Below are 23911 nucleotides of genomic sequence, written 5' to 3'. Positions count from 1 at the left end.
CCGTTAAAATTATAGACTGATCATTTGTTTGTCAGTGGGCAAACGTACAAAATCAGCAGGGGATCAAATGCTTTTTTCTCTCACTGTATCTGAATTTGAAAACCTAGCTGCAATTGAACTTATATAAGTCTACTGACATAATAACCATTCATAAAAAAGGGAGAAAAAAAATAATAAACACGAAACAGTGCTAGGTTCCCCAATAAGTTTATTTCTGGACTTTTCACAATACAGAACGTCTCATCTTCAGTAGTTGCTTTCAGTAAATTAAGTTATTAACTTAATACAAGTGTGACAAAATGCTCCAAGAATCAAATTCTTTCTAAATAACTGCTGACATACATAAGCAATCCTCATGGGCTACCGCTGAGCAGGAGCATCTGGTTATAGAGAAATCACATTCTCTGTAAGGCCTGAACCATTAGAAATGATAGGAGATCTAAAAGCCAATACACAAAATGTCATATTCAGATATGTGGTCTATTAAAATAAAACATTTAAATAAATGAATACAAACCTGCAAGAAAAGTTTCAAGTGAATTGTGTGGCACATCTACATCCATAATTCTTGGAACAATTGTGCACACTTGGAGATTTTTTTAAAAAAAAAGCAAAAAATTGTTATAGCTGTTCATATTTTGCAATTTAGATAGGACTGCTTTCATTTTAGCGTGGATGATCACATTTTATTGCTTTCTTAGAGGTATTTCACTTTTTCCGTTGCTTAGTAGTATTAACAAAGTTGGCAAAACTGTGCTTATAGTTCAAGCCTAGTTTGTAATCAAACAGAATGGAGATGATTTCTGATCACGTTGCTTCAAGACCTGGGATCTGTGGGTAATATTTTACAAGAGTGAAGTGTAGCTAAAGTAGGACTTAATTCTGGTTTTAGACAGAGCGAAGAATGGTTAGAACTTCTGCAAGTTATTTACAGCAGTATGTGCCCCCAGCTCAGCGAATTTGGTCTGACGACACTGTCGCAAAAACAGGACGTAAACAGAAAAAACCCTGAAAGGGTCATAGACTGCTATAAAAAAAAATTACACAGGTTCTAAACCTTTCCTACACTATCCAAAATAAAACATTTTGGCTGGCATTTCACTTTAAGATATTTTGTCTAAAGATACTTGATAACGAACGGTATAAATTATACGTGACGCACTTCTCTTCCTCCACATCTCCAGACACCATGAAGAAAATTTCCATCTCCCCAACTGAGCGGGCAGAAATGTTTTATTTTTAAATTCCCATTCTAAGGATTGGGCAAAGGCTCAGTTATCATCCCTGCTGAGTAATAGCGGAGCAACGTGGATGCGATTAGCATGATAACTTTGCATAATGCATAATTTTCACTAGTTCCTATTTACCCATGATAAAAAAATAAATAAAAATAATTGTGGAACTTTTTTTTCCTCCATGGGATTTGGATTAAGTGTTTTTCCAAAACATAATGAATCGAAAATTATTTTTAAGCATTTCAATATTAACAAAATCAAATACAAATTAATTTCTAGTGTCAAATATAATCTAAAATTTCCTCCAGTTGTAGATCAATGACCACACTAGTAAGAGATGTGCGATTAGTGCAATTATAAATCAAGTTTCTCCTCCAATGGTTTTCCCAAGTTCCCTGAAACTGTCATGACTGATTTAATATCAAACAGAATATAAATACAAAGGAACATTTTTCACTGTCACATCATTAAACTTCTAATATTATATAGGTAGAGAAATTGTTCTCAGTGCCTGTTGTATATTATTGTTGGTGGTCAGGGTAAAGGGTTGTATTCCAGGGGTTTCCTGAAGCGTCATATAGTGCAGTGCTATCACCATCTCATCAGCTCCTATTATCGCTCTGTCCTGTGGCAAGGTCAAGGATCAGGGACATTTATCATAATCTTAACACTGCAAAACATTAGTAGGTGAAAGGATTTCCCAGCATACAAAAATAAAATTGCATAAACCACTTCACACCATGGAACAGAGTACGATGGGTAATTGGAAACAATTCAGTTTTCTAAACTGTTAAGCCGAAGTGCCATCTATCCTCTGCACTTTTCAGCATCCCTGTACCAAGCTAACTGCTTTATGGCACATACATATGTTGAAGATTTGTATGATAATGGCAGTATATCTCAATATGAGACTGCTGCATTAAGTGACTCCTCGTGGAGTAAACTGAGGAATTGGGAGGGGGGGGGGGGGGGTGAGTGAGTGAGGAGTGATAGAAGAAGGTAGGGGATAGCGAGAAATTAAATCTGTCCTGGAATGTACAAAATGTAGTATAGTTATCTGACAGTAGATAGCATGAACACCAGATTTCCTTCAATGATAAAAATGGTAGCAAGTCTTGAATAATGATGGCTCAATTCAGGATATTTCCTGTATACAACAGGGATAAATTTAACAAGTCTAAAACAATCCTGTACCAGACTTGACCGTTATTTCATGCTCTCACAGTCACAGTATTACACTGCCCTCTAGTGGCAAGTTATTCACAGCGGATGACCCAACACAGCTGAGCAGCTTCTTCTGTTGTCGTGCAAGCAGGGAGGCAACTTTGCTGTAAAACAGATCATCTTCATTTTTTACCAATGTGCCAAATTACTCTCCTATCAGGGTAGAGTGTCCTTCAACAAAAAAACCTCCTCTTCACTCTCCTCTTGCTCTTCTTCTTGGATTCTGTTCAGTTGAACATTATTGACTCTGGGTCGTGGTTTGCCATTTGGGCCATATGGCGAAGGATATCTTTTTTTGTGATAATGCCAAGGAGGCGTCTAAGAAAAAGAAAGAGGGTTAATAAATCAAAGACCTTGCTAACAGGAGACATGAAGTTTCGGCTGCTAGGATCATTGTGTAAGAGGAAAGAGTCTATGATGCAGATAGCGGGATCATGTGTGTCAAGGGAGGAGCAGACCACCACCAATAATAACAGGATTGTGTTTTAGTAGCTTTGCTGATGAAATGCTGCAGCCTTCTCAACAGCAAAACATGCTTAATAAATTAAGAGATATGTGTACGAGTAGGAGTTCATTAAATTATCTAATACTTATCCTAAATCACTTTGCCATTTACTGACCAAGATCCATTATTAGACCAGTACATGGAATTGGTAAATAAAAAGGTAGGTTAAGGATGCAAAATTACTATCGTCAGCCTTATTTGAATAAAAAGGGCGTGGGAGATTAGAACCATTACTTGTATATGGCCCAATCAAACATGAAGATTACAGTTCAGCAGTCTTATATAATAATATATTATTTATACCCTGGATCACATGACAAGCTCAATGTACACAGACAGACAATGAAGAAATTAAATATGGGAATCTACAGAGAGAAGACATTAAATTGTGAGTATGTGATAGTTATCCTGATTACATATTTAGACAACTAGGTTAGCTTAATGTTAAAGAAATTATAAAATAAATCTTCATTAAAATGTACTTCTAAATTAGACACAGCGGACAGTCATTCTGAGCGCTAAATTCTAATATTCCTAATTATACCTACAGATGACTCTGCTTACCGAGTTCAGCAGTGCTGCACAGTAGGAAGATTTTTCATGCTCCATTTACTTGGTTGAGGCCTTCTGATACACTGCACCCTATATGCCAACACTGCCAACATTTAGCACCCATTCACACTATTGCTTTCGTGTTACTGCAATGGTGCAGAGCAGTGCCATTCATTCTGACTGCACTTTGCCAATGGACATGGGTATATAACCCATATCGGGGCTTTTTTTTGCCATGTGTCTCATTAGGGAGCATTTACTTTCTGTCTCATGGACACAGTGGGAAGTGAGAGAAAATCACATTGAAGTAGATATCAGGGTCACCAGAACTAGTGTCACCACTGGAAAATTTCCCCTATATTTCTGGCGACAGCACAAAATTTGGGATTTTCTTTTACTTTTGATAATAATGGTCACCAGGACAATTTTAGGGTGAAACCTCCCAAACATTGACAGAGACATCAATAAAAACCTAACAGGTGTTATAATCCCTCTCTATCTAAAACCAAAAAAAGCTTTGCCTGCCGCTATACTTAAAACGATAGCATACCATTTTCATGTGGCACTGGGCTACTTTGACAACTGTGTGGTCATGCAACACTGTAACCAAAAATTAGATTTATATAATTTTTTTTTCACACAACTAGAGCTTTCTTTTGGTGGTATTTGATCACCCCTAGATACACACACACACACACACACATATATATATACATACACACACACACACATACATACATACATACACAGTGGAGATAGAAAGTATTCAGACCCCCTCAAATTTTTCACTTCGTTATATTGCAGCCATTTGCTAAAATCATTTAAGTCCTTTTTTTCCTCATTAACCACTTAAGCCCCGGACCAATTTGCAGCCAAAGGACCAAGCCCCTTTTTGCGATTCGGCACTGTGCTGCTTTAACTGACAATTACGCGGTCGTGCGACGTGGCTCCCAAACAAAATTGGCATCCTTTTCCCCCCACAAATAGAGCTTTCTTTTGGTGGTATTTGATAACCTCTGCGGTTTTTATTTTTTGCGCTATAAACAAAAATAGAGTGACAATTTTGAAAAAAATGCAATATTTTTGCTATAACAAATATCCCCCAAAAATATATAAAAAAACATTTTTTTTCCCTCAGTTTAGGCTGATACGTATTCTTCTACATATTTTTGGTAAAAAAAAAAAAAAAATCGCAATTAGTGATTATTGATTGGTTTACGCAAAAGTTATAGCTTTTACAAAATAGGGGATAGTTTTATAGCATTTTATTAATATTTTATTTACTAGTAATGGCGGCGATCAGTGATTTTTATTGTGACTGCGACATTATGGTGGACACATCGGACATTTTTGACACATTTTTTGAACCATTGTCATTTATACAGCAATCAGTGCTATATAAATGCACCGATTCCTGTGTAAATGACACTGGCAGTGAAGAAGTTAACCACTAGGGGGCAGTGTAGGTGTTATATATGACGTTATGTGTTTGGTTTATTGTAGGGGGCGTGGCCTGGCATGTGACGTCACTGATCGTCCTTCCCTATAAAAGGGAACAGACGATTGGTGATAGCCACACAGGGAAGCATGGGGAGAGGTTTGTTTACACAGACCTCTCCTCGTTCTTCAGCTCTGTGACCTGATCGCGGGACACCAGCAGCGATCGGGTCCGCTGGTCCCACGGCCACGGAGCACAGGACCCACAGCTGGGCACTTAAAAAGCAACGTACAGGTATGTGCTTGTGCCCAGCCATGCCATTCTGCTGATGTACATCGGCGTGAGGCAGTTTTTTAAGTGGTTAATGTACACAACGCACCCCATATTTACAGAAATACACAGAATTGGTGAAATTTTTGCAGATTTATTAAAAAAGAAAAACTGAAATATCACATGGTCCTAAGTATTCAGACCCTTTCCTGTGACACTCAGGTGCTGTCCATTTCCTCTGATCATCCTTGAGATGGTTCTACACCTTCATTTGAGTCCAGCTGTGTTTGATTATACTGATTGGACTTGATTAGGAAAGCATTGCAGTGCATGTCAGAGCAAATGAGAATCATGAGGTCAAAAGGAACTGTCCGAAGAGCTCAAAGACAGAATTGTGGCAAGGCACAGATTTGGCTAAGGTTACAAAAAAAAAATCTGCTGCACTTAAGGTTCCTTCCTAAGAGCACAGTGGCCTCCATAATCCTTAAATGGAAGATGTTTGGGATGACCAGAACCCTTCCTAGAGCTGGCCGTCCGGCCAAACTGAGCTATCGAGGGAGAAGAGCCTTGGTGATTGAGGTAAAGAAGAACCCAAAGATCACTGTGGCTGAGCTCCAGGCATGCAGTCAGGAGTTGGAAGAAAGTTGTAGAAAGTCAACCATCACTGCAGCCCTCCACCAGTCGGGCCTTTATGGCCCAACGGAAGCCTCGCCTCAATGCAAGACACATGAAGGCTCGCATGGAGTTTGCTTTAAAAAAAAAAAAAAACACCTGAAGGACTCCAAGATGGTGAGAAATAAGATTCTCTGGTCTAATGAGATCAAGATAGAACTTTTTGGCCTTAATTCTAAGCGGTATGTGTGGAGAAAACCAGGCACTGCTCATTACCATATATGTCATGGGCCCAGCATCAGTGAGAATAAATATGGCCTCAAGGTTGGTGGTCAATAAGGAGTATTCCCCCTTATAGTAGGAGGAATAGTATCCTATCATTGGTATCGGTGGAAGATATAGTGCCCCATTGTTGGTGTCAATGAAGGAATAGTGCCTCATATCAGTGGAAGGAATTGTGCCCCAAGGGCTGGATAAAGGCAAGCAAAGGGCCACATCTGGCCCTTGGGCCGCAGTTTGGAGACCTCTTTTTTGTAGAAGGTGGACAGAAACTGGTTAAACTTTCACACAAAATAATCAATATACACTTATTAGGATTTTTTTTTTTAACTAAAAACTAGCAGAATACATTTTGGCCAAAATGTATAAAGAGATTTGATTTTAAAATTTTTGTTTTTAAAGCAGATAGTAAAACATATTGTTTCTTTTTTTCAAAATGGTCAGTCTTTTATATAACAAAAAATAGAAAACCCAGTGATAATCAAAAACCACCAAAAGAAAGCGCTATTTGTGTGAAAAAAAAAGATAAACATTTTGTTTGGGTACAGCACTGCACGACCGCACAATTGTCAGTTAAAATAGCGCAGTGCTGCATAGCAACAAATGGCCTGGTCATGAAGGGGGTAAAACCTTCCAGAGCTAAAAAGGTTTAACTACTACATTACAATTGCTGTCAAGTTCAGCTACTGAGCACGAGGTACCCCGAATCCCAAGGACATTCTGATAAACATGCATCAACCAACCTTCCTGGTCCAGAACCCGACTGGCCAATCACTATATTGCAGTCACAGCTGCCAATAGGGGGTGAAGGAACTAGGAAAACTGATATTTTCACATTAGATCATCCTTGGGATTATGGGCACCTGGGTGCTAAATAGCCATTTTGTGCCAATTTATGTTTTTTTTTTCTTTTAGGAAAGTACAGAAGTAAAAACCCCGCACTCATCAAGCTGCCCACAAAGTTATATTCGCCAATAAAAATGTAGCTTTGGAATTTGATGATAATTGCTTCCTTAAATTGTCTAGAGCAAGCAGGATAACATCACAAAGTGGAACATATCGAGCAGATGGCCTACTTATATGTTGGTTAGTCAGTTCATTTGTGAGAGGAGGCATGAAATTCTTAAAAAATATCAAACTGCAAAGCAAGTAAATATGAAATGAATGTTTAACAGCAGCAAAATATAGCCGTTTTATTTAAAGCAACCAGAGGCACGCTAATTTTAAAGCCAAGAAAAGATTGCTACAATGATGAAAAGATTAATCAAATCAAGAGGGAAATGGAGCAATTGCAATAGCATTAGTTTCCCTTTGTGTGTTCGCTTTCATTCTTTAACCTGTTCTCAAAACATGAAACCAGGTTACTAGGGAAGGCCAGTCTGTGGCTCATGAGGCAATCCCTCCTGCCGAGACATTGTATTCGGACAGTGATTATTGCTAGCGGCTATAGCAGCCGCTAGCAATAATTTTAAGTAAATCCGTCAGGATTGGTTGTACCCAAGTTGATCGATCAACTTGGTACATTTAGCCTGGCCACATTTCAGCCAGTTCCTAGTGACCCAGCCAAGATTCGAACAGTCTATGCCCGCTCTAAGGCAAGACGCCCATTCTTCCTGCAATTATTAGGAACTGTCCTCTGGTTCTTTTACAGGGAAATTAACGAATGCTACAAGGAATGTGGGATTTGGTGAAGATAACAGTAAATGTTGAAAGTGGCAAATCCACACTTGGGGTCATTTTTAGAATGATTTAATCTCTTGTTACCAATCAGCTTATTTCAAGCACAAGGATTTCGATTTGCCAACAGTTCATTAGGTGACTGCCAACATGAGGTTAAATTGCTCACCTATATATAGCTTCAGCCTTGATGAATTCTATTTCAAGGTATAGGAATTAGTGCCTTTCTAGAAGCACTTAACTACTAAAAGGTATTATCAGGGCTAATAAAAGGTGACCAATGGCTGTTAATGCCAACCAATTTAGCAAAGCTTTCAACAGGAGGGCTACAATTAAGAGATAAAGACAGACTATCCAGTCCATCAACAGTCTTTGAAGAGAATGTTTTATTAACTATGTATGTGTATGGCTGAGATAATATGTAGGGAATAGTAAAATGTTTATTAAAGTTCATAGTAGCCCTTCTGGTCTTTAGTCTCCAGCTACAGCTTACACAATAACCTACAGAAGAGTAGGTATGTATATCAAAAGGGATATATGTCTTTAACCGCTTCCCTACCTCCATACGTGTGTATATATACAGCCTGGTAAGAGTTATACCGGGGATCATGGGGTTGAGGCTCCAACCATGGTCTCAATATCGTTCTTTAGAGCCGGCGATTATCTTATGTAAAAGTAATCTGAACGGCTAAGCAGCTGCTGGATTACTCTTACAGGTGGTGGACCGGGGTGCCAACACCCTCCCACTGCCTTTACCTGTCTCTCCCGTGCAATCAGGGAGCCCGGTAAAGATGTGACCAGTGGCATCGAAACAAATCGTACCTGAATATCAAGGAGATCAGGTTATATAGACTGCAGAATCCTTCCTAGCAGAGAGAGATCATCTGCCTTAGTCTTACAATCATGCAGGCAGTGGCTGGCTTAAAGCAAACAGTATTAAACCCAAAACCAAAAATCTAATATCTTACAGCTTACCAATCATTGGATGTGTTGGTTGCATTCATTTTCTTTTTTGAGGCTCTCTTCCCCCCCCCCCCCCCCGTTTTCACCTGGTGATCTGGCCAGTAACACCCTTCCTGTATTAGACTGCCCTGACTCTGGATAAAAGGGGCACATTTGGACATCTGCACTGTCAGTCTGGGGGTGGGGGGTGGGGCGGTGTTAGATGTACTAGAAGATTTAAATACACTGGCAAATTGAAGACAAGTGTCATCTAGTACTTTATAAGCAGTTACAGCAAACAGTTTTATTCCTTTTGGGGCTGAACAGAATAAAAACAACATACTAACACATGCCATGTTGGTGCGGCAATCTCCCCCATGGTGCCTTTGTGGTCTAAAAGGGAGACTATATATCTGCAAGAACTGATCGGATGCCTGTTTTCCAACATTTCCCCTTAAACAAAAGCCAGACGTTAGACCAGCTTCTGTTGGGAAAAACAGCTGACCAAATGTCGGCTGGTTTCTGTTGAACCAACCAATACAATACTAGGGGATATCCAGCCCGTGTGTATCTAGCCTTACCAATGAAAGAAAGCCTAAAAAATTAAACAAATGCAGCCATCACATCAAATAAATAATAAGGTTCGATATAATAAAATGTTTGCTTTTGGGTTTAATGCCACTTTAAAAAGAGGAAGTAAACCCTTCCAAACAACTTGGACCTACAGGTAAGCCTAGATTAAGGCTTACCTGTAGGTCCAAGCAATATCTCCTAAACCTATATGGTTTAGGAGATATTTGCCCGAAAATGGGCACCGCTGTCTATGGCGCATGCGCCGTAGACAGCGGCGCGCAGGCGCACTAAATGCGGCAAATCCATGAATGGATTTGCCTAATTTGTCGACTCCCGTGCGCATGCACGGGAGTGACGTCATCGCGGCTTTGCCGAGTGGCAGCGGCGGAGCTGCGAGACGCGACTCCCGTGCGCATGCGCGGGAGTGACGTCATCGCGGCTTCGCCGCTGTGATTCGTCGGAGCTGCGAGACGCCACCAGCAACATGGATGCGGCGGACTACAGGGATCAGCGGCGACTTCGCTGGCTCCTGTGTCAGGTAAGTGACACATAATGAGCTACTATGCGATGCATAGTAGTCCATTATGCTTTACCTTTGCAGGGAAAAAAAGAGGAAGTAAACCCATCAGGGTTTACTTCCTCTTTAATTATTATAACTACCTGTAGTGTAATGCAAGCATTATGTATTAAATATTTATCTGTAAAATATTGTATCCAAAAAAAAAAAAAAATTTACCAATTATACCTTCCCTTTAAGAACAGCAGACAAATATGAAACTATGAGCAAAATAAATTAGATTTATTTATTTATTTGTGGTTGAACTAGATGGACTTGCGTCTTTTTTCAACCTAACTATGTAACTACATAAGATAAACAATATAAGACAGTGTTGATTACACGAGTCCCCTGTAACATAGTTTCATTACCTGTTAACAGGTCAGGCTATCCAACAAAAGTGGCAGTTAGAGGGGTTAGAACACTGACAGGGATGCTTACAGCAGTCACCCTTTAGTCACATGGTGTATGACTTAGCAACTTCAAAACCGAGCCAATTCTTAAATTTGTTGATATTTCTGTAAACAAACAAACCTGAAGTGACGAAATCCTCGTCACTTCTGCTTTCTGACATCACAAAGGAGGAGGAACGATGGAATTCTGTTCAGTGCATTCCATACGACCCAACGCACGAGTACCGGGCTCCTCGGTAGGATGGGATAGCCTGGTAAAGGCAAAGGTGGGGGGGGGGGGGGGGGACCGACTTCTACCACCTGTAAAAATGATCAAGCAGCTTTAAAGCCTCTTGGGTCACCTTTACCTGAAAGAGAATGGCCTGCTCTGTAGAGAATCTCCTATAGATGCAACCATGAAACTGGTATAACCACCTCAATACAATGCCCTGAAAAAGTATTTATACCCCTTGAAATTTTCCACATTTTGTCATATTACAACCAGAAATGTAGATGTATTTTATGTGATAGACCAACACAAATTGGCACATAATTGTGAAGTTAAGAGAAGTTAAGGGAAAAAAATTAATGGTTTTCAAAGTTTTTTTTTTACAAATAAATATGTGAAAATTGTAGCATTCATTTGTAGCGCTCTCCTTGCCCAGCCTGTCAGTTTAGGTGGATGGCCATGTCTTGATAGGTTTGCAGTTTTGCCATACTCTTTCCATTTTTGGATGATGGATTGAACAATGCTATGCGAGATGTTCAAAGCTTGGGATTTTGTTTTATAACCTAACCCTGCTTTAAACTTTTCCACAACTTTATCCCCGACCTGTCTGGTGTGTTCCTTCGCCTCTGTGATGCTCTTTGTTCACTAATGTTCTCTAACAAACCTCTGAGTGCTTCACAGAACAGCTGTTGCATTTCAAGGGGTATGAAAACGTTTTCAAGGCACTGTGTGTGTATGTATATATATATATATATGTGTATATATATATATATATATATATATATTAGTGTGTGTGTGTGTGTGTGTGTAAGGCGGTACTGGAGTTGTTAAAAGGTTTGTTGGACTTATATTTGTTGCGTACTTTAAGTATATCTAGATTCAAAACATTTTTTTTTGTTTTCTTTACTCCTGTCTATGTCTCTATTTACTAGACTGGAAGTTAAGGAATCTCTCCAACAGAGCCACTTCAACATCCATCTAAATGTACACGTCCATCTACAAACACCCTGTCCACAGGCTGACAAATGCTACTGCACTATTTCACTGCAAAATGAACAGCGTTGTCACCCAGTTAAGGAAAGTGGAAAAATCCACTGGTAATAAAACTGGGGAATGCTGGTGACAGACTGCAGCAAGTCTATTTTTATTTTGCCTACATTTGACAAGGCCATACATGACCCAATTTAAGCACTGCCTGCCATCTTAGGTGAGAGTTGGACTAGGCAACGCTTAACTAGCAGGCATTAACAACTTTCTATATAATCATTTATTGCACAAAGTGACTGATCCCTGCCTGCACAAATTCTTCCTTTTAATGAAGCCTTTAAAGAAAGCCAACCTTTGCGTTTGGAAATGCTTGTTTCCTGGCTTTCGCACTGACCCACTAGCTTTCATAATTTGAGTTACTGACCCAGAAGAATACAGATAAAAACTAGAGTTCTCTTCAAAAGTTCCTGATTTGCAAACTTATCTTAAATTAGGAACCAAAACTACTAAAGTCAGCAGTCAGCAAAACAGGCAGGCAGCTAGCATTCTGTAAAAGTGGGTAAAGCAATGGCAAAACCCATATTTTTCTTGACAGATTTACTTTACTGTGCTAATAATGCTTCTTTCATGCAGTATTTTTACACTACAATCTTTTTTGTAAAACTTTTTGGATGGTATTTTCATACAATGATAGGCCATGCAACACCGAAAACATTGTGCAGTGCAACAGTGATTAGTGGTGAAAGGCTGTATGTTTTCTATTCAAAATGTTTGATTGTAAAATCCCTATGCCTGCCATGGAGAATATTACACAGAACTGCACAATCACACCACAGTACAGCCTGCTTCAATCTAATGAGAGACAATACAGCCTAATGATCACAGTCACACTTAAAGTGATTGTAAAGTCTTATTTTTTTTTAAACAAACATGTTATACTTACCTCCTATGTGCAGTTGCATTTGCACAGGGCAGCCTGGATCCTCCTCTTCTCAGGTCCCTCTTTGCTGCTCCTGGCCCCTTCCTCCTGTCGCGTGCCCCCACAGCAAGCAGCTTGCTATGGGGGCACAAGGGCCGAGCTGCAGCTCCGTGTGTTCAATCAGACACAGAGCTGCCATTCAGCCCCACCCCCTCTCTCCACCAATTTGCCTGACAGCCGCGGGAGCTAATGGTGTCGATGCTGGGTCTCAGCCAATCAGGAGGACCAAGGGATTCATAGACATCACTGGACAGAGTGGGACCTCAGGTAAGTATTAGGGGGTGCTGGGACAGCTGCTACACACAGGTTTTCCTTTATCGCAATGCATACTATGCATTAAGATAAAAAACCTTCTGCCTTAACAACTTCTTTAACTTCACCCAAATTCTGTGACCGGAGTGGGCCCTAAATATAGGAGACTGTACAATGCCTGAGTAACGTCTTCTTATGGTCACACACTGGCACATGAGGTTTTAAATATTGCATGCTTGGCATTGTACTTATTTCTGTCAGCTAAGAGAACCATTGCCCAGGCCTGGAAAAAAACTACGTTCTTCCCAGGGAGTGAAAAACAATAGGATGGCCCTAATGATTAACGAACAGATGTTTAGTATTTTAAAGAACCTCCACTCCAAGTTTCTCAAAATTTGGGAACCTTGGATTGAGTATTCTTTCCCCTCATTACATTCGGCTAGCATTGGCCGTCTATGACTGACGATTGAGGCGTTCCCTAGTCCATGTCGCCCCCCACTTCTTTACTTTCTCCCTTACTCTTGGGCCCTCCAACCCCTGTTCCCTGTTAATTTGGGTTACACTAAAGCCTGGTACACTGGTACACACTATCAGTGATTTTTCATTCATTCCAGCAGGCTGAAAGGAAAAAAACTGAAGCGCTCCAGAGGCGATCCTGTGCCAACAATCTGATGTTAGTACAGTGATCTCTCCTGCTGTGCTATTGTGTTCGGACAGTTGGACAGGCCCCCCTGCCAGAACACACAGTCTCAGCCATTGTCAGAGCGCTGATCGCAGACCTCTTTCGGTCATTCCCCTTCATGCTGCCGAATTTGTCCGACCAGCTACCATACACATGGGCCGAATTTCAGCTGGTTTCTATTAAACCGCTCGATAACAGCACCACCACCCCCCGCCCCGATATTCGCCCCATGTACGGGGCTTAAGGATAGGAAGCCTACTCTCTGGTATCCATAGACCTACATTATGGGTTATTCTACTTGGTCTTCTCATTCAATGTATTTTGTATTCTGGCCTATGTTCTGCCCTTATTTGGCAACTTACTATGGTTGGGATTTTTCTTTTCTTAGCACCCGCAAGTGCCTAATTGGTGCTCATTTTGTTATGTTTTGAAAACCCAATAAAAATGATTAAATCAGAAAGTAGATATTGCATACTAGTCAATATATCCTATACTGACTTTATACAATGTGTTGCAGTGTGCAGTAAATAGGTTGCATTATGTTGTGCATGAAAATGCACTACTAGCAGATTAGTGTGACTTAAAGGGGTTGTAAAGGTTCGTTTTTTATTTTCTACATAGGCTCCTCTAAACTAGTGCATTGTTGGTTCACTTACCTTTTCCTTCAATTTCCCTTCTAAATGTTTTTTTTCTTTGTCTGAATATCTCACTTCCTGTTTCTCCTCAGTGAACTTATCACCATCATCCGAGCTGGTGGTTAGTCAGCCAGAACAGCTTACTGAACAGCTTACTGAGGAGGAACAGGAAGTGAGAAATTCAGACAAAGAAAACAAAGAAAAAAAAACATTTATAAGGGAAATCGAAGGAAAAGGTAAGTGAACCAACAATGCACTAGCTTAAAGGAACCTATTTAGAAAATAAAAAACAAACCTTTACAAGCCCTTGAAGCCTTCAGACTTGGATTACCTCCACAACGGCCTAGGTAACTGCTACTGGGACCACAACAGAGAGATTTGACTTTAATATATATATAAAAGTCAGCTGTGGTGAAAACTACAAATTCTTACAAAGCAAATGTGAAACATTGGATTGACACTGTGTGCCAAAGAGAGCTACGACATCCAGAACAGAGGTCAGATAAGCTTTTGCAAAAAGTTGTTAGACATTTAGGAAGCCTTTTCCCCGATAGTGTAATGAGATGAATGTGGGTGTGTAAGAAGAGTTGCTGCTTTTAACTGCCAAGTATGCTTTTGTGGTTGCTGTGATCAGATGATGTCTGAAAGGTTCAAAATTTCATGCGTCCTGCTTTCTAAAAAAAAAGGTGTCTACAGGTTAAAGGTGCTTTGTCTAATCACCAAGGGTTCCACGTGCTGCTTTAGATGCTCGAGATGTTCTAAAATGTTCTTCTTTGTGATGATCCCCAAGACAATCCTGAAACAGATCATGTTATGCTAATAACTGAGTTTGAACTACAAATGGAAAAAAACAAAAAGAATGAAGCAACATAAAATAATGACAGTGTTATGGGCCAAAGAATGAAATGGAGGTGACAAAACATGCCACAAAAGGTATCACTGATCTGAAAGAGTTAAAAGCAGGTCATGTGATATTCTGCAAAGGAAAAAAAAAAGTAATCACTACAAAATGAAAGATTTTCTGTGGTGAGCTGATAAAATTGTTATCTGTAGCAAGCAGATAACACAGTGGGACCGATTTAGCAAACAGATAAAAGTGCCAGTGCTGTCCACAGCTGTCACATGACCGCTTTAAATCTAAACGTGAACAAATCCGATTGGTTGCTCAACATGTCAGAGCTCTTTTTTTGATTCTATAAATCTGTCCCACTGGGATACATATATTGATAACACAGGAATGGAAAAAAGCAACATAATGGCTAAGTTGGCACACAAGAAAAGAGATTGCTATGGGTTTCATGGTTATGGTCATTTCTGAAAAAAGCTTTGATCTGATTCTCAGTTAGTGACATGTAATATACTAAAAATGCCAATTAAAGCACAAGAACCGTCATGGACATGGGATGAACAATTGAGAAGTCACAATTCTGAAGCTTGCAAGGAAAAGAAACAAGTAAATGATTCTTCATGAAAAGTTTTGTGACTGTGCCTAGCATAATATACAATGTTAGTCAATTGCTTAACAGCTTAGAACTGTCCCTATTTTAGTACAAGTCTCTGACAATAAAGAAAGACCTTGTCTGTAAAAAACAAAAACAAAAAAAATAATAGAAAAAATAAATAAAAATAGCAATGCAAAATATGGAGATCTCTAGAAAGGACAATTTGATGTGCCTGCAATGACATGTAACAAGTTACACTAGACCAGGGATGGTGAACCTTGGCACCCCAGATGTTTCGGAACTACATTTTCCATGATGCTCATGCACTTTGCAGTGTAGTTGAGCATCATGGGAAATGTAGTTCCAAAACATCTGGGGTGCCAAGGTTCACCATCACTGCACTAGGCCCTATAGCAGGCACCTGCATACTCTTTTTCGATTGCTTCTATAACACACTGGGAGCCCTAAAACACAAAGTGCTCCATTATACAATTTCCCACCAGACCTCAAAAGGCTAAGCTTTGATTTGGCAAGTTCTGGTTGGAATTTGCAAAACACGTGTGTTTTTGGAGCACTCTGGGAATAAAGTGGGTGCGTTAAGCTGGAAGTAATACTTATATTGTTTAGGGGACTTTCACAAGGTATGATGGATTTATTTATTTTTCTGTCCATATAATAGGCTGTTCTTTTTAAGAAAGATGGCCTGCAATTTCCCAGAGCTGTGTTTTCATGCTGTTGTGCTGCAAAGAAACTGCACCCAGCCACAACTAGATGGCGCCGTTTTAAGATGGGAGACTTGCTCTGCATTGAACGGGACAAGTAGTTCATCTTCCAGGAGCAGCCCCAGCAAAAATCAACCTTCTGCCAAGGAACTTTATTTCCTAATGTATAATGGTGTCTTAATGGATTCATCAAAACATTTGTTTGCCTGCAGATGGTTTATATAAATGCAGAGAAATATTCATGATGATATCAGCAAGCAGATTTAGTCACACAAAACACGAGCAAGCAGGAAATGGCTGAGCAGCACATTATTAGTAATGGGCTCACACATGATTAAATACAGCCCAGTGTTAATTTACTGTAGTTTATGGCATCTGGTCAAGTTCTGCTTGTATCAAATAAGAGGGAAATGTTACATGAAGATTATCATTTACATTACATAAACATTATACTCATAACAAGTCCTGAAATCACATCCAACTACACAGGTCATTTAGATTGAAAGAATGATTCAAATACAAGAGGTTTTTAAACATAACTTAAACAAAACCATGTACAACCTTAAAAGCCAAACCACACTGGTATCCTTAAAAAAAAAAAATCTACAATCATAAAATACATTGCATTGTGAGGAAGGTGATAGGAGCAGCATTAAAGGAACGGCAGCTTTAGTAGCTGGGACAAGGTCATCCAGTGCCCAGGGCAAAGATGCCAAACTGTGCCCCCCCCCCTTCCCTATAGGGTTAAGGTCAGGGCACCCCCATCCTTGCAATAAACCATTGCACCCAGGGCAGCTTCCCCTCCTGCCCACCTCTTGTACCAGCCCTGAGCGACAGAGAAGGCTGCCTGTGGAATAGGCTAGATTTAAACTTGCAGAAGTCACCTCTGCTTTTGTCGCATTCCCAAGAATTAAAAAAATCAATGATTAAAAACCCTCCCAGTGTCTAAGACAGGTGTGCCTGACAATTTAGGCGTGAGGAGTTCTCATCATTGAAGTCGCTGAGAAATCAATGGTTTAACGCTTCAGCATCAAAAACTGGAGTGTCAGTGTTGGGTAAGTGACCCTTCGAAGCACACCTGCCATGTGATAGTAAAACATAAGTAAGACTGTACTGTATAGTAATTGCCCCCTGCTGCCACACCTTTTAGAGGGGCTCCTCTGACTAGCTGATTCCACTTGCTCAGAGGGGGGGGTGGCTCCACTGATCCCCGCTGAGCAGGTGGACGACAGGTCCGTGTCCGCTCCACTGTGCAGAACAGACACGGACACAGTCCCGCTCTCCTCTATGGGAAAATCGGACAGAAACGGACCGCCTGCCCATTTTGATATGATCCGCTGGATGGATGGAAAATAGGACATCTGACATAATCGGATGTGCCCGTTGACACCTGTCGCTCCATAGGAAAGACTGGTGGGTCCTATCAGGTCCACCAGAAAAACTGACAGGCGGACCTGATCAGTGAGCCTGTGTGAAAGGGCCCTAAGGGATGGAGTCACACACGTGCTGTGCAAATTCAAGCTCCGTTTTCTCTGCAAAGAGAAAAAGTAGCTGTTTGTTTGAATGTAGTGATTCCTCTCTGTTGTATCTGCTGATCAGTGGAGCAGGGAAATGGGGGAGGTGTAGTGAAAGCCTGTTTACAACGGAACGCTGCAAATCAGATGTGTCCCATTGAAGATTACGTGCCTGCAATTTGCACCGCAATGCCCAGAAAACACACACTTTTTTGGGCAATGCGGACTGCGAATGCAACGCACATATGTGAACCAGCCTCATTCAAATTACCAGATTTTAAAATGTCCTGCAAATTGGATGCGGAGTAAGCCGCATCCATTGGTGGTAGGTTAATACAATCCTGTCTAAATGTGCATGTATGAATGTGAGTTAGGGACCTTAGAGTGTAAGCTTCTTGAGGGACTGATGTGAATTTACAATGTATATGTAAAGTGCTGCGTAAATTGATGGCCCTATACAAGTACCTGAGATAAATTAACTTAAAGGGAATCTGTCAGGATACAACCCGTAAGAGCTGTAACTACTGACTAGATTTCAAAGACAAGTTCTGAGGTGATCCTTGTGACCATGGTGAGGTCTAACAAACCCAAATACCCCCCTAGGGAACACTTAACCCCTTGATCGGCCCTAGTGTTAACCTCTTCCCTGCCAATGCCATTTATACAGTGATCAGTGGCTATTTTTAGCTCTGATCACTGTATCAATGTCACTGGTCCCAAAAAAGTGTCAAAACTGTCTGATTTGTCCGCCACAATGTCGCAGTCCTGCTAAAAACTGATCACTGCCATTACTACCTGGTGTTTAAATATGTGCAGTAATCTGTCCTGTAGAATACAGATTCCTTAACTGTGAGCATTGTACAGCTGAACTGGATAAATAAAGCTGCCCTATGACAGGCCACTGATGACAGCCTCTGCTGTGTCAATTTCAACAAATTATTCATTACTACATCATTTACATATTTCAGGCTCATTTTACATCAACACTGCTCCAATCATCCACCACGCAAAACAATAGTTTTAAGTGAAGGCTTTCCTTACACTGGAAAAGGTTTCCACATTTAATCTTATATGGGCCTTATTTAAAGGGAATGTATAGTGGTTTTATGGCTAGGACTAAAAATGACAGGTTAATAGGAAATATTGCTTATTAATAAATGTGTATTTTGATTATTTTCAGACTGAAACTACATTTTTTTCAGTTTCTCTATACCACCACTTAAAAAAAAAAGCCCATTGACAAAGTTCAATAGTTCAAGCCGAAATTGAACATCACACATAACCAATGAAACAAAGCAATGGCATACCCTCCATCTGTACAGCTGTCTGAGGGATCAATGAGAGTCCAAAAATAAACAATTACTGCTGTACGGTCTCCTTAGCAAATCCAGTGTTCTTGGAACGCTATGTATTAGAGCTGCACGATTCTGACCACAATGAGAATCAAGTTTTTTTTTTTTTTTGGCTTAGAATAAAGATTACGATTCTCTCAGCACATCATCTTTCACATTATACAAAAAATTGGGCTAACTTTACTGTTTCGTTTTTTATTAATTCCCGACTAGCGCACGCCGATGTACGTCGGCAGAATGGCACGGGCAGGCATATTGGCGTACAGGTACATCCAATCTTCAATGCCACCCTGCCATTGTGTGCTGGTCAGGACCCCCTTGATTCCGGTCACGGGTCCCGCGAACTCGATCGCTGCGGACATACACGCGATCGTCTCACGGGGCGGCTAAATGGAGAAATGACGTTGTAAACAGCATTTCTCCATTCTGCCTAGCAACTAGTGACGCTGATCTCTGCTCCAATCACATGGAGCAGAGATCAGTGTTCACTAAATGAAAGCCCAGCCCCCCCACAGTTAGTAACACACCCCTAGGAACACTTAACCCCTACACTGCCACCCACTGGTTAACCCCTTCACTGCCAGTGTCATTTACACAGGAATCACTGCATTTATATAGCACGGATTGCTGCATAAATGACAATGGTCCCAAAAATTTTTCAAAAATGTCCGATGTGTCCGCCACAATGTCGCAGTCACAATAAAAATCGCTGATCGCCGCCATTACTAGTAAAAAAAAAAAATGCCATAAAACTAGTTAAAAAAAAAAGTTCATTATTTTCTGTAATGTACTGATAAACATTAGACTTTCATATATTTTAGATTCATTACACACAACTGAAGTAGTTCAAGCCTTTTCTTGTTTTAATATTGATGATTTTGGCATACAGCTCCTGAAAACCCCAAATTCCTATCTCAAAAAATTAGCATATCATGAAAAGGTTCTCTAAACAAGCTATTAACCTAATCATCTGAATCAACTAATTAACTCTAAACACCTGCAAAAGATTCCTGAGGCTTTTAAAAACTCCCAGCCTGGTTCATTACTCAAAACCGCAATCATGGGTAAGACTGCCGACCTGACTGCTGTCCAGAAGGCCATCATTGACACCCTCAAGCAAGAGGGTAAGACACAGAAAGAAATTTCTGAACGAATAGGCTGTTCCCAGAGTGCTGTATCAAGGCACCTCAGTGGGAAGTCTGTGGGAAGGAAAAAATGTGGCAGAAAACGCTGCACAACGAGAAGAGGTGACCGGACCCTGAAGAAGATTGTGGAGAAGGACCGATTCCAGACCTTGGAGGACCTGCGGAAGCAGTGGACTGAGTCTGGAGTAGAAACATCCAGAGCCACCGTGAACAGGCGTGTGCAGGAAATGGGCTACAGGTGCCGCATTCCCCAGGTCAAGCCACTTTTGAACCAGAAACAGCGGCAGAAGCGCCTGACCTGGGCTACAGAGAAGCAGCACTGGACTGTTGCTCAGTGGTCCAAAGTACTTTTTTCGGATGAAAGCAAATTTTGCATGTCATTCGGAAATCAAGGTGCCAGAGTCTGGAGGACGACTGGGGAGAGGGAAATGCCAAAATGCCTGAGGTCCAGTGTCAAGTACCCACAGTCAGTGATGGTCTGGGGTGCCATGTCAGCTGCTGGTGTTGGTCCTCTGTGTTTTATCAAGGGCAGGGTCAATGCAGCTAGCTATCAGGAGATTTTGGAGCACTTCATGCTTCCATCTGCTGAAAAGCTTTATGGAGATGAAGATTTCATTTTTCAGCACGACCTGGCACCTGCTCACAGTGCCAAAACCATTGGTAAATGGTTTACTGACCATGGTATTACTGTGCTCAATTGGCCTGCCAACTCTCCTGACCTGAACCCCATAGAGAATCTGTGGGATATTGGGAAGAGAAAGTTGAGAGACGCAAGACCCAACACTCTGGATGAGCTTAAGGCCGCTATCGAAGCATCCTGGGCCTCCATAACACCTCAGCAGTGCCACAGGCTGGTTGCCTCCATGCCACGCCGCATTGAAGCAGTCATTTCTGCAAAAGGATTCCCGACCAAGTATTGAGTGCATAACTGAACATAATTATTTGAAGGTTGACTTTTTTTGTATTAAAAACACTTTTCTTTTATTGGTCGGATGAAATATGCTAATTTTTTGAGATAGGAATTTTGGGTTTTTATGAGCTGTATGCCAAAATCATCAATATTAAAACAAGAAAAGGCTTGAACTACTTCAGTTGTGTGTAATGAATCTAAAATATATGAAAGTCTAATGTTTATCAGTACATTACAGAAAATAATGAACTTTATCACAATATGCACATTTTTTGAGAAGGACCTGTATTTGTGGGGGGAAAAAAAGACGCAAATTTTTTTGGGGAGCCACGTCACACAACCGCGCAATTGTCAGTTAAAGCGACGCAGTGCCGAATCGCAAAAAGTGGTCTGGTCTTTGACCAGCAAAATGGTCTGGTCTGTAAGTGGTTAAAGTGTGTTTTTCCCCCAAAAAAATTTATTTGAAAGACCGCTGCGCAAATACAGTGCAACAAAAAAAAGCCATTTTATTCTCTAGGGTCCCTGCTAATAAAAAAATAAATAAATTTTATATAATATATTTGGGGGTTCTAAGTAATTCTCTATACTGATACTGATTTTAACATGTAACCAACAAATACCAGAAAAAGGTTTAGCCTAAGCGGTTAAACTTCCCTCATTTACAGACTGGAGTTCATTCCTTTGATCTAAAAGGACTAAGGCTATGCAGTTTTAGTGCTTTTTGCATTTTGCAGATTGTGTGAATCCAGCCTAAACATTACAATGTATCTCTATCTCTAAGAGAGGATACATACTATACAACTTTTGTTGTTGAATTTCTTTTAACTTTACCTTTAACATTTAACTTTAACTATGTAGCGGGCCTGCCTGATTGCATACAAATTGAAAGGGTTTAGGTTTCTAAAGGAAAAAAAAAAATCAAAAGAAAATTGTATAGTGTGTATCCAGCTTAAGCAACGTTATCATAATCTTGGCAGACTGCCTGGATTTTTATTTTATTTTTTTAGGCAGTTTTCAGCTGTTAGAGAACTCTGCATAGAAATTGGGAAAATGCTTTAAGATTGCGGGGGGAGGGGAGAATCGTGATCCGATTCTTTATCAATCGTGCAGCTCTGCTACGTATACATAAAATATATTAGTTTAAAGAAATATAAAACCTTAAAAAAGTGACTCAAAACCTTTATAGTTTCCCTTTAAATAGTCCTTATGTTTTCAGTTTTTATATATGATCTTAAAACATTTCACACGAGTGGTACAAAATAGAAAAGTAGATTAACTGTCTAGAAGTAATACATCAACACATTAGTAAGTAAAATAAAGAAGGCAACTCACCCATTGTGAGTGACAAGGCACTGTCTAAGCCCCAGCTTGCGGAATATATCCACTACTATCTCCATTGGTGTATGGTCAGTTACTGTAAAGGGACTCATGTCCAGGATGGTGCGGAGTTTCAGGGGGCGAGGGCTTTCTGCTGGAAGGGATGGTGTGTGTTGGGCAAAGCATACCCGGGAGCTTCCAACAATGCCTTCCTGTTTTTTTCTTGCATTTTCTAAAAATGGGAAGCAAAATATTCTTGTTAGTAACAGACACTCCAGCGGGTCTTCAGCATAAACCTGTCAGGACAGAAATATTTGATGTGATTGATGTGTCCAGGGCTGTAGTACCTGCTATAGTTTGGGAATAAAACTTCATTTTGGATTCCAAATCTTGGTGTGATTTTCACACTCAAACCTCATCAGAATACAAATAAGGCAGCAACCATTGCAGGCTTTTAGTTTGTTGATGATGTGAGTCTAGTGATGTCATCCTCATTCTGGATTAATTATTTGGTAAATCTCTTGACAAGGAACCAACATGTACCTCAGCAAGTAATGAAGAACAACAATATATATGGAGCTTGAACCTTTAAAAAACAAGCCACCAGGATCATCTACCATACTTTTATCCTGACAAGTTCCTCTTAAGCATATCTAAACTCCAAAACAAAAATATTATATATATAAAAATATATATCTTCTTACCGTTTCTTAGATTTTGTCTGTTTTGGGTAGCTTTGCTTCAAGGTGGGTCTTAAGGCTGGGGATGGGATGGACTTTCCTATCCTGTGATCACAGTGATTGGCTGTCATAGCAAATGTGATTGAGAGCCCCCCCCCCCCCCCCCCAACGCTGGCTCCAAATCATAAACAGAGACCGGGTGTTGTCTGTGACAGCTGTCCCTGTCCTGGGAGAGCACCCTCAACACAGAAACTTTGGTCCTCATGGACACATATGTGCAGCGCATGGGCGTTAAAGCCCACCTGCCCTGCTGCTGCACATACATATTATATGTTCCACAGGAGATTAAAGAGTCTGCCCCCTGTCAGTTACATGTGGGGTGATGGGATTAGTAGTTTAAACAAGATGAGGTTTTTTGCAACCTCTTCAGCTTACAAGAAGTGACAACTACACTGCATTTATGGCTAGATCAGCAGATATTTTCTGTACTTGAAGTAGATATTCTTAGCCTAAAAATACAAAAATTAATGCGGCTAGCTAGCATATCCAATGACTGGTAAGCTGCAATATATTACATTTTTGTTCTTCAGATTAACAAAATTACGGGCTCCTGGGGTTTACTGGAAAATCCTCCTAAAAGTGATTGTAAAGGTATGTTTGTTTTTTTATTAAAAAATATGTAACGCTTACCTGCTCTGTGTAAGGGTTTTGCACAAAGCGACCCCGATCCTCTTTTTCAGGAGTCCCCCGGCAGTGCTCCTGGCTCTTCTTCATTGAGTGCCCCCAGAAAGAGACGCATTCCATAGAGGC

General features: G+C 40.4%; 1 protein-coding gene across 5 annotated transcripts in view; it reads right to left on the bottom strand.

Moving 5' to 3' along the window:
- Positions 1 to 191: 191 nt before the first annotated feature.
- Positions 192 to 23911, bottom strand: part of CLCN3 (chloride voltage-gated channel 3) — a 139454-nt gene continuing 115734 nt past the window's right edge. For 2 of the 5 annotated variants that reach the window (XM_077477194.1, XM_077477197.1), the window contains 3 exons: positions 22437 to 22653; positions 14740 to 14815; positions 192 to 2777 (listed from right to left, as the gene is read on the bottom strand). In XM_077477194.1, coding sequence (XP_077333320.1) covers positions 2616 to 2777; positions 14740 to 14815; positions 22437 to 22653 — 455 coding nt within the window. In that variant the 3' untranslated portion in view covers positions 192 to 2615. Of the gene's footprint in view, positions 2778 to 14713; positions 14816 to 22436; positions 22654 to 23911 lie in introns of all 5 variants that reach the window. The other 3 variants (XM_077477198.1, XM_077477199.1, XM_077477195.1) reach the window with 2 other exon arrangements.

This window comes from Lithobates pipiens, unplaced genomic scaffold (genome assembly GCF_037356315.1).
Source record: "Lithobates pipiens isolate NorthernLeopardFrog02 unplaced genomic scaffold, aLitPip1_a1.2 Scaffold_13, whole genome shotgun sequence".
Lineage (NCBI taxonomy): Eukaryota > Metazoa > Chordata > Amphibia > Anura > Ranidae > Lithobates > Lithobates pipiens.
The sequence above is the reverse complement of the archived record's forward strand: the minus strand, read 5'-3'. Positions and strand labels throughout refer to the sequence as shown.